Genomic DNA, 11,413 nt, shown 5'->3' with positions numbered 1-11,413 from the left:
ATGATAATAGTGCAATTTTGTTTATAGAAAGGATTAGAAATTTATTAAAGAGAAAAAAAAGAAAATCTCTCATATGTAGATGTTTTTATACTTTTTGCTGTGGCACTCTGGTCTGTAGTTGGGTGCATCCTGTTTGCTTTAAATATCCTCATGATGTATATACAGCTTTACTGGAGCCCACCTGTTTCAAACTAAATAATTTAGAAAGAAACGAATAGATCAGGGTAAAGCAAATAAAACCAGGAATTCAGAAGCATTTCTTAAGTATTATTTGTAGCGCAGTAGCCTCAGTAATGGATGAGGTTTGAAGCTACTAGTTGTCCTGCTGTATTGAGTAAAAGGGCAAACTGGGAGGTGACCAAGAACGCAAAAATCACTCTCAAAGAGCTTCAGGACCTGGAAGAACATGCCAGCACCTCAACAAGGTTAGCTGAATTTAACCAGTCTGGCCTTTACGGTTGAACAGTCCCTGAGCAGAAGGCCTCAAGATATATTTCCAAAATAGCATTTGAAAGCATTTGACAGATGACACAGATGACATTTCTTTTGTCCAGTGAGTGAAATGTTGATCTGGGCAGACCTCAAAACATTACATTTGCTTAAAACCAGGCACTGCACATCATTGTCTAATATCATCTGTTGTTGAAGTGTGGTGGTGAAAACATCAAGCTGTGGTGTGCTTTGCAGCAGTGGGAACAGGGAGCTAAAAGAAAACATGGCACTTCACACCTGCTTTTGAATCAGTCAGATTAACTTTGACAGGATTTGCCAAAAAAGTGTAAAATTGTGTAAAAATGGGTAAATTGTTCTATTTCAGCAGTGCGAATCGTGTAAGGACTAAACCAAAAAAAAATGCTACTGAGTGCCAATAGGTGCCAAAAGCCCTTAATTATCATGTTGAATTAAGGTTCTTGTTTGATTTATTTAAATACAGTAGCAATCCCTAATGTCATGTTTTCATGTATTTAATAATTGTTGTCAATGGAAAAATGCTAATTCTATTTCTTAGCTGAACCAGCAATACTGGGGAAACAAGCAGCTACAGGCAGCTACAAGTTTACACCATCCAGGTCCACATAGTAGTTAAATAAATGCAAAGACTTTTGTAAAAGGGAAATGTAACCATAAGAATTGTAAGTGGAAGTATGTGAAATACTGATTACTTTCAATAGCTTATTCACTTATTAGTCACTTTAAAATAGGCTCCAGCCCCCGTGATCCTGGTATGGATAAGCAGAAGAGAATGGATGGATGGATAATTACCTTAGATTACTCTTTAGAGCAAGGGCTAGAAGCATCCACCATATATGTCATACCATATAAAGCAGCACAGAATGACACCAAATGACCATTTCTCAGCATCTCTTCTTCTGACTATCACAGCTGACAAATCTTTCTTGACATTAACAAATGCAGCTGACATCAAATAATGACCCTTAACTAATCAACCAAACAAAACGACATTAACCTCTGAACAGACGTATTACAAACACTAATTCACTAATTTTATGTGTGCACTCTTCCCCAATCATATACCATCTTCCTGAACAACCAGTCAAAACTTTGATCAAAAAGCATAAATGTTTACTCTTCTACCATTGTGTGAGAATCATTCCTTTTTCAGTGTAACAGTTTGCACGTGCTTGCATCACATTTAGCAACAGGCCCAAACATGACAGACGCTGAGTACTGCACTACAGTATTTCATCAGAAAAAAGAAGCAAGTTTCATTTGAGGTCTTATCAGAGCACCTTTGACCCCTCACAACATGAGCCAAGAACAGAGTCCACTGGTCAACATAACAGCCATTCGGTAACAGCACTGCTGAAAAACAAACTCTGAATATTCTTCCTATGTTTTTAATAGCCTTATTACCTGAATGGACAACAATATCGCAGTTAACATTGTTTATGTTATTTTGTGCGGGCACGATGAGTTCAGAAAGCCTCGGTGCTATTTCAGTGCTCTGCGCCTACCTTACCACTAGGTGTCAGTGGAACGCAGAGCATTAAGTAAATACCTTTCAAACTAAATTTCAGCAAAGGTTGGAATGTTTTATAAATAACCTAAAGCTGGAGAGTATATGTGTGTGTATTTCTCCGTGTGTCTGTGTGTGAAGCTATATGTGGACCTGTTATTTTAAAAGCCCGTTTAAATAGTGTGCTTTAGCTTATTTTTAGTTTATGCTAAGTAGATTCTAATTAAATTAACGTATTACAGTGTTGAATCATAGGATAGGCAACTTATTGAAAAAGCCCTGATCAAGGTTTTATCTGGAGCATTGTGACGATTAACTCCATGATTACTGTTACAGTTGCTGGGGTCACCAACTCAGAAATCAAATAAGCACTGCCCCCTCCACGCACGCGCGTGCACGTCCACACATTTTTAAGGAAATTAACTAGGCTACTTTTTCTAGGGCAGTCGGCACCTATCAAGTAACTGCAAGGGGTGTTTGCGGTATCACGTCTTTTTTTGAGGGGGGGGGGGTGTGTTTACTGATTTTTATGAAACATGTGACTGAATTAGGCGCTCACATGGCTGCTGTGGCTGCATGATCGGCTTTAGTTTTTTAAAGTTCGGTTATCGGTAGCTCCCTCGGCTGGGACCATCTGGAGCAGAAGACCCCTGAAAAACACTGCGCGTATACGGACAAATCATGGCGAACAGTGGGCAGAAAGTTGTGCTGATCACCGGCTGCTCCTCCGGCATCGGGTTACGAATTGCCGTCATCCTGGCCAAAGATGAAAAGAGTCGTTACCATGGTAAATGCGCTTTCTTCTACATTGTTTGTTTGATCGGACCTGTTTGTAACAAGCCTGCAATATTGTGGTTCGCTTGAAATACAATTTCGTGCTTATTTTTCCCTGCAACACGCTGCAAGCTTCCTTTACGCATAAAGTTTGATCAAGTTTCATGCGCAACGCTCCGTCTAAACGCTCATACGTGATCTAGCGTGGGTTAAATTAAAATGCTAACCCCTGTAATATCGGATCCATATCCCTTTGTAAGCACTGGGATTCAGTCGCCCCTTTGACTCGACTATTATCATCTGAAAGCGCAGTTTCCAGGGTAGGGCTCTGCAAGGATGCCGCTTGCCAGGCAGGATTCATAAAAGAGGTCTTGTCAGTTCTCTTTCAAGTGACTTCTCCAGCACAAAGCCCCCTTTTATTGCAGTGAATTGTAGACCGCCTGCTCCGGTTTAGTGCCGTGTCTAATGTGCCCATAGTCCCCTCACTGGAGCGAGTGTTGAAAGGGGGACAAAGTTTGAGACCTGTACAAGCGAGGGTTCACTCTAAAGCAAGGGCCTTGTTTGAAGTCTTCATTGGTAGGCAGTGGAGTTAAGGTTTCACACTTTGACACTGTTGGTCCTCTCCTGCTTCCCAGCTATTATTAATGTCACTGGAGGAATTAGAACTGAATAAAAAAATCCTCCTGTGTCAATCTGTGGAGCCTCAGACAGAATTATGTTAGAGGGGTTTGTACCAAGAGCCTTGTGACCAGATTTTGTTTTTAGCTATGACTCTAAACTGTATAATTTGCCATAAAGCTACAGTCAGCCCTTTCTTACTTTGACAGGTTATGGACAGTTAGAATTGTCATTATTAACATGGTATGAACAACTGGACAGGGTTCAGTAAACCTTGTTTTTTTATTTTGTTTTGTTTTTTTCTCTGTCTCTTGTTAGGGGCCACTGGGATATGATGGGATTTATTACTGCGAAATAGATGAGGAAAACAAAACCTCCCTCCCTCCCAACACTCGTTTGGTTTGAACAGTGTGACCTGCTTTCAATAAGGCCACATCTTGGCGATTGCATTGATCTGCTCTATTCCTTAGGAAATCCAGCCGAGATTAAATATTGCGTTGTGCATAAAGTAGGAATTAGTTGCAGTGACATGGATGAAATTCAGAGGCGGCCTTAAAATACCCCTGTGTTTGCAGTGTGGTTCATTCAAGAATAGTTAAGCTGCCCAGTTGTAATTCCTTCAGGAGCATTTAGAACAATAGACCTCTTGTTCATGTCTCAATCAAAACGCAAAGCTTTCTGTTGCTTCCTTGAAACCCTTCCTGGACACCCTGGTCTCAAGTAGACCCAATTACTCTTCATAAGATGTTGTTTATGCGTAGAGCATATATGACAGACACACAGACAGACAGATAGATAGACATTGTTATACATCATGTTGCATCAGTAACACTGCACAGCAGTCCAAGCCTCCACAGCAAAGTGGTCCAAATCTGATTACTTATCCAACCTCATCTCTGTTCACATGAGAATAAGGTGAGGATTTGCTTTTGTCTGCCAATGACAACAGGTAGACTTAGGTGAAAATTTGAATAAGAGGTTGTTTATTCCTGCCTATTGCCATTGTGCAACACCAGTGCCTCTGTTTTCTCAGTTACATAACGCCAGTCTGCCAAGTGTAAGCAGAGCACACAAAAAGGAAGAAGCTGTGGAAGCCAAGTCAGCGGCGCTTATATTCATTGTTGTTGGTCATGGTAGATTCCTCCGCTTTATGTAGGTTAATGTTCCCCAGCGGGTAAAGTTCAGAGGAAATCAATTCTGTCCCCTGTAAACTAACAGGCGTGGTCTTTTCCAGGAACTCTGACCCACACGTCTGAGTGTCACTATCTGAGCATGTGTGGGTGCTTGTTTGTTTTTACACTGGTGTGTTTGTCCAAGAAAAAAAGTTAATTTAGTAACGTCACTTGAGTCCTCTGTCACTTCCTCAGCATTAAAAATATAATGATTGCATTAATACTTTCATATTAAATGCAACAGTGATAGTCAGAAAAATGTGTAAAGGCATTAATATCTTAAAATAATAAACTATTCCAGTACTGATAATTTTAAGTGCTCCTCACATTCCTAAACATTTCTTTGCCTCTTCAAGTTGTGTTACATGACACTTTTCCGCTATCATATCTATTTTTGCAAAGTCTGAAGCCACATTATCTCCATACAGTTCTCTGTGTCTCCCTATCAGTCATTGCCACGATGCGGGACCTGAAGAAGAAGGACAAGTTGGTGGAGGCAGCTGGAGACGTATATGGAAAGACCTTGACGTTGCTTCCATTAGATGTGTGTAGCGATGAGTCCGTCAGGCAGTGCGTCAATAACGTTAAGGACCGCCATATTGATATTCTGAGTGAGTGGGACACAAAGTGTATATCTCTTTAAAAAGCAGGTCATGATGATCGATTCTCTGTCCTTGGATAAGTGTATGTTTGTTTTTTTATTATGTGTTTTACAAGAGTTTATACACAGAATTATTTTTTTAACATATGATGGAACACTATCGTTCTGCTTCATTTTATAGTTTTGCGTATTCAATAGAAAGTCTATGCTATTTATAATATCATAGACATAGATTTTATTTAATCACACACTGGGGAAATTCAACTGTTTACAGCAGCTCAAGAATTAGAGATGTATGCAAAAACACTATAATATGTACAGATGGTTACAATATGAACATAAAGTGCAGTGGGAATGATAATAATATACATGCATTTATAAAAAGTAAAGCCCTGTGCTATTGCTAAAGTTATAACAACAGTTCAGGACAAAGGCTTTGATTATTTGTGAAACAAATATTTTAAACAGTAGTTGCACTGCGCAGTTGACACTTAGAGTATGTGGAGGGAGGAGTCTGAGTCTTAAAATTCCAGTGGTCAGAAAGATTATGGACCAAAACTGAATGGGCTACCACATTAATAACCCGAGAGAAAGATAGCTGAAGCTAAGCTTACAGCACTGTGCAGCTGCAATACTTTATTTTTCTGAATAGTAATCCTCACAACTAAAATCTCACAATGTGTGATCCAGAATTTATCAAGTAATTTTATAGTGCAGTAAAGTCCATTTTACCAGATCTTCTGAATACGTAACGCTTTTCGCTTATGGTCCTTAAACCTTTAGCCTGGATAAAGTATCTATTTATAAACCTGTCTCCATCTTAGTCTAAATCCAGCATTAAATCCCCTTTCGCCTAATTACTCAAGACCCAAAGGCTCTTCAGCCTGGTGTTACGTCAGACCTTCATGTTGTTGTCACATACTGACATCTGGTGGCAGTATCAAGTAAAACCAGCTTTATCAAAGGAGCTTGTAAAGAAAAGCGTCTGGACTTCTTTAAGTTGCTTGAAGACGTTTCACCTCTCATCCGAGAAGCTTCTTCAGTTCTAAGGTCAATCTGGGACTCTCTGCCATTTGACCTTAGAACTGAAGAAGCTTCTCGGATGAGAGGTGAAACGTCTTCAAGCAACTTAAAGAAGTCCAGACGCTTTTCTTTACAAGCTCCTTTGACTACGATGACCTGGATGACTGAGAACCTTCACAGACATAAAACCAACAACTAACTAACAAATGGTCTAATGAAGTAATAAAGTCAAATATTGCTCTATTTCTGTTTGTTTTTGTTTTTTGATCATTGCATTTATGGACAATGCATTATCTGTGTGTCTGTTTCCTGCCAGTCAACAATGCAGGTGTGGGCTTGCTTGGACCTGTGGAAAGCATCAGCATTGAGGAGATGAAAAAAGTATTTGAGACCAACTTCTTTGGAGTGGTTCGTATGATCAAAGAAGTGATGCCAGACATGAAGAAGAGGCGTTCAGGGCACATTATCGTCATGAGCAGCGTCATGGGTCTTCAGGGTATGAGTATAATTAGTTATGCATAAGAAAATTTGTAGTGCTATTCTAACTGAACGTCAAAAACATTTTGAGAATGACAAATTACAATAAACCATGTAATAGACCGTTTATTGTAATCTATTAAGCTACATGTAGGTTCTAAATCTGGCAACTTTGGTTGGTATAAGGCTTACTGGATTCCTGCATATCAAAAGAGAACATATTGAATATACATTTTGACGATTAAACAGTCAACAGTCTCCATAATCACTCATAATGACTTGCAAAACACTCTGCACGTGTTCCAAAATTTTAGCTTGGTATAAGCTGACATTGTTTTATCCAAAAGGAAAGTTAACAGCAATTTTATCTTTATGGTTTGAAGTTATATCTGTAGATTTCGTAGATGAAACTGTTAGGTAATTTAAATGATTTTTTAAAATTCCTTATTATATTAATATTATTATTCGTTGGTCTCTGTTTCACATTTCCAGTAAAGCTCTGACAACTTACAGTAATTTGAGTCAAACTGCAAGTTCTTGCAAAGAATTTTTAGTGTTTGTTTTAACTTGTTTGAAGTAGCATAATGGTGGACTCCAGCAAAGCAGGTTGGACGCTTTCTGATAAACTGCTGAATTAGCTTGCATAATGTCTGACACTTGTGTTGTCCTGCCTGCTACTTTTTTTTAACCCTAGTCCTTTATCTGTAAATCAAGTGAGTGATTTCTATTCTTGATTGAGTACTTTGAAATCTCATTCTACGGTGCATTGAGCTTCTTTATCTCCTCTTGTTGTTCTTTAATCAGGTGTGGTATTCAACGATGTTTACACTGCTTCTAAGTTTGCAATGGAGGGCTTCTGTGAGAGTTTGGCTGTGCAACTGATGAAGTTCAATATCAGGTAGATTACCCTCTTTCCGCTAGTCTTCCTTCACATGTGTCTTTATTTTCTACTGAAAATACCATCCCCACTGATCACACTGTATCTAACTTACCCCAGGTTGTCCATGATTGAGCCTGGCCCAGTGCACACTGAATTTGAAACGAAAATGATGGAGGATGTGGCTAAGATGGAGTATCCGGGTGCGGATGCTGACACAGTTCGTTATTTTAAAGACGTTTACCTCCCATCATCAATAGATATATTTGAGGCCATGGGCCAAACACCAGATGACATAGCTAAGGTAAAAGAATTGGTTTCTAACTCCTACACTGAACCCAGTTCAGGAATTTGTGTTGATGTTCTGCGTGCAGCCGTTAAAATGTTCTGTTGCTTCTTATCTTTTCCAGTGCACTAAAAAGGTTATTGAGTCAAACAACCCACGCTTCAGGAATCTGACCAACAGCCTCTACACACCCATTGTGGCCCTGAAATATGCCGATGAGACTGGAGGCCTGTCTGTAAACACATTCTACAATCTACTCTTCAATTTCGGCCCTCTCATGCACATCACCATGAGCATCCTCAAGTGTTTGACGTGCAGCTGCCTGCGTAGACGCACCATCTCACCTAACTGAAGATGGAGTGTGTAATTCTGTCACTTAACTTTAACCTCCCAGTTTGTTGAACGGAGGTTTCCTGAACAGACTAGACTAGAGCAAGTAACCTGGAGAGAAGAGCCACCTTTTAGTTTAAAGACAGAGCCACAATAAGCTTCTCAAGACAACATGCACAGCTGCACAAGTTTGTCACAGAAATGTTATATATAGGGTGACCTCATGTACTGACACAGAAACATGCATACACCACAACACAGACATACAAACAACACACACATTGGATTATTGTATATATAATATGACGAGGAACTCATGCCAGAGTCTGGGTAGTATGACAAGAACTGAACAGCTGCTTTGTAAGTTGTTGGATATATATGTTGTTAAATGAAAACGTAAAGATGGAACTTAAGATTGAAACACATGGACAGATGTCAAAGCACAAGAAATAAATTAAGATGATGAGAGAAACCATAAAATTATAATAAATATCACAATCACAATACCATAAGTTGCAACCTAGGTATTGTTTCATTACTCATCAGAGTAATGACATATAAGACAGAGTCAGAATATATGATAAATATATATATAAATATTTCATCTTTTGTTCTTCAGTGCCCTTAATTTTATGTTCACCTTAATATAATGTTCTCATGGTCATAACTGCTGTTGAATCATATTTCTAATCTTTGATAAACTGAATGTTTGTTTGTTTTGGTTTGGGTTTTACAAAGGGCTGGATCAGATACTTTTACCAAGCAAATTAATGGAAAAAATAAAGTGAATTCTGATTTACTCTGAATGTTTTTTTAAGAACACAAATAACAAAAAACGTGACCACTTTGACTTTGAAAGCTCTCTGTCTGACAGACTCAGTCGACACCACAAGGGGGCGGCATTTCACTGTTTTACCCTGATTCCGAACCTGTGGATTACACGGGACATGCACTGATTTTTACAGTATTATTCACACAAAAGCACAGTTTTCAACAAAATATTCCATTTGCCTGAAGTAGTTCTGGGGTCCTGACATTGTGCTTTCTGGCTCACCAGTATGGTTTACTGAGACATCTGGTGCAGTGAAATTTACTTCACCTGTGTTTTCCTACTGCTGAGAAGCAGCTGAAGTTGTCCAGGAACTGGTATCTACTTGAGACAGACAAGTAGGACAATATTTAATTAAATTAGTTTGAGAAACTGGCCATTACACTTATTTTTCACTAGCTATATTTGTAACAATTTATCTATTAGTAATAAATGTATCAAGGTTAAACCCTATGGATATTTTGAAAATACTGGTTGAAAAAAATATAATAAGAGAATGTGTTCAAAAATCATTTTTTAATTTCATACACAGGTCAAAACAAAAACTCCTGCATAAGGCCAATTTTTGAGCACACACTTAAATTTTTGTCAGTGAGACAAATTGTCTGTGCTCATGCACAAAAATTAGCATGTGTTTGCATGCATGTGAATGTGTTATAAGACCATGTCTATGGGCCAAGATAGTGATCTGTTGATGGATATAAAGAGGTCATGGCCTGCTCCCCATCAAAACCCCTCCCTTGAACCTCCAACCCTCTCACACACACACCCGGCTTTGTGCCGTGTGAGAGAATGTGACCTGGTTCCCATCCCTGAGGAGGGGTGAAAACTATTGACAACCTCAGACACATTTTGCGCAGCCCCGAGCCTCCCTCTCCAGCTGGCCCTCTTAGCCTATCAGGCCTGGACCCCCTGGTCCTGGTCCACAGTGGATGAGGCCTGCAGTATGGCCAAAGCAGTCTAGCCATTCTTCCTACGCACTCTGCCCTATCACATTTTGCTATGACCTTCCATGCACAAAGCTGTTTACGCACACCTAGTCTGAATGCACGGACAGTGCAACTGGTTGCAGACCTGTAATTTCTGCACAGTGTACAATGAGTGCAGTGCCTCGGCTCTGTGTATGTGTCTTCATCAGAGGCGACAGCTCTGCACAATGGAACAAAGACACTGTCAATCACAATCAAATGGGTGTGTGTACAGGGGTTGGAGGGGAAGGGGAATAGGGAATCTGAGGAGGTTGGGGGAGGAGTCTGTATGTTCTGAATGTTCAGGGGGATGCCAAGACCCAATGTGGGACACCGAAGGCTAATGGCAGGGGGTGGTGTGTGTCGCACTTGGGAAAATGAGAATTAGGGTGCCTAGACCTGAATGGAAGACCTATTTACTAACTGAATGAACACAAGAGTTAAAGCAAAGTCTCATTAAACAAGAGGTCTTATTAAACCATTGTTTTGTACCTTTGTTTCACAATTGAGAATGTCATTGCAATATAATGAGGGTAATGCAATGTGGTTAGGTCTTCCCTTAATTGTAACCCTGTCACAATTTCTGAGCCTGTAAACATACTCTGGCTCTGCCCTTATGCAGCCTTGATGTGTACTTAGCAGTCAACCACTTGCATTTTCGGACAGAAAATATATGAGTACAAACAGCTGAATGAAAGAAGGAGAACCTCAGTAGTTATCTTTGGCATGTTAGTGGGATACATTCTTTTCAATCTGTCTGCATGGGCATTTTACCACATCCAGCTTTCACTGTCATCATCACCACCAAATAACCACACCTAAGCCTGAAACCGACAGTAATAAGAAAACAGAGAGTCAAAGATCAAAAAGAAAAGATAGATGCAAAGGGCAGAAATTTGTGAGAACCAAGCTGTGAAAATGAGGGCAGACAGGAAGAGAAGGGAAGTGCAAAAAGGCAAAGAGAAAGGGAAAGAGACAGAGCCGTGGGATGCTACTCAAAGTCATGCTGACGTCTAGACAGGGTGCTTCAGTTTCATCCCAGGTCAGCTAGGATTATCCAACTTCTATTTTTACTCCAATTTCTATTTAAAAACATTTTGACTATCTGTGAATAATATTACAGAAAAAATAATAAAAACGGCTGCATTAATTTCCATAGGAACAGAAAGGTATAATTGAGAGATTAACTGTGTATGCCATAACTATACTTTGTACTCTTCTGCATCTTTCTGTGCTCTGTTGTCTTCTCCTTGCACACATCCTTACTCGTCTTCCTTTTTCACAGGAGGCTGCTGTCCTCATAAAAGTTTATCTGAGCAAGCTCCTCCTCCTCACAAATTGTTGCAATTTATTTCATTTTAAACAACACAACCTGTGTGTACAGGAAACAATTGAACATCATCATATCAACCAAGAATTTGCAATTTGTTCAAAGGAGTCAGAAACTGCTTTACTGGTGCGCAGTAGACATTAGACAAAA

General features: G+C 39.6%; 1 protein-coding gene across 2 annotated transcripts; it reads left to right on the top strand.

Moving 5' to 3' along the window:
- Positions 1–2,402: 2,402 nt before the first annotated feature.
- rdh8a (retinol dehydrogenase 8a) lies at positions 2,403–8,935 on the top strand. Of its 2 annotated transcripts, none has more exons than XM_076883289.1 (6): positions 2,403–2,765; positions 4,971–5,153; positions 6,483–6,662; positions 7,448–7,541; positions 7,641–7,824; positions 7,931–8,935. In XM_076883289.1, the coding sequence occupies exons 1-6, from the start codon at positions 2,660–2,662 to the stop codon at positions 8,156–8,158; spliced, it is 975 nt and encodes a 324-aa protein (XP_076739404.1). In that variant the 5' UTR covers positions 2,403–2,659; the 3' UTR covers positions 8,159–8,935. The 2 variants fall into 2 exon arrangements, with proteins under 2 accessions (XP_076739404.1, XP_004552168.1); XM_004552111.3 differs by having other exon boundaries at positions 2,407–2,765; positions 4,992–5,153.
- Positions 8,936–11,413: the final 2,478 nt, after the last annotated feature.

The sequence above is a fragment of the Maylandia zebra genome, linkage group LG4, assembly GCF_041146795.1.
Source record: "Maylandia zebra isolate NMK-2024a linkage group LG4, Mzebra_GT3a, whole genome shotgun sequence".
NCBI lineage: Eukaryota > Metazoa > Chordata > Actinopteri > Cichliformes > Cichlidae > Maylandia > Maylandia zebra.
The sequence above is the reverse complement of the archived record's forward strand: the minus strand, read 5'-3'. Positions and strand labels throughout refer to the sequence as shown.

Coding starts and splice junctions, on each gene's coding strand:
- rdh8a (XM_076883289.1), top strand. CDS start 2,660: ATGGCGAACAGTGGGCAGAAAGTTGTGCTGATCACCGGCTGCTCCTCC. Junction 5,154..6,482: donor CCGCCATATTGATATTCTGA/GTGAGTGGGACA, acceptor GTTTCCTGCCAG/TCAACAATGCAGGTGTGGGC. Junction 7,825..7,930: donor CACCAGATGACATAGCTAAG/GTAAAAGAATTG, acceptor TATCTTTTCCAG/TGCACTAAAAAGGTTATTGA.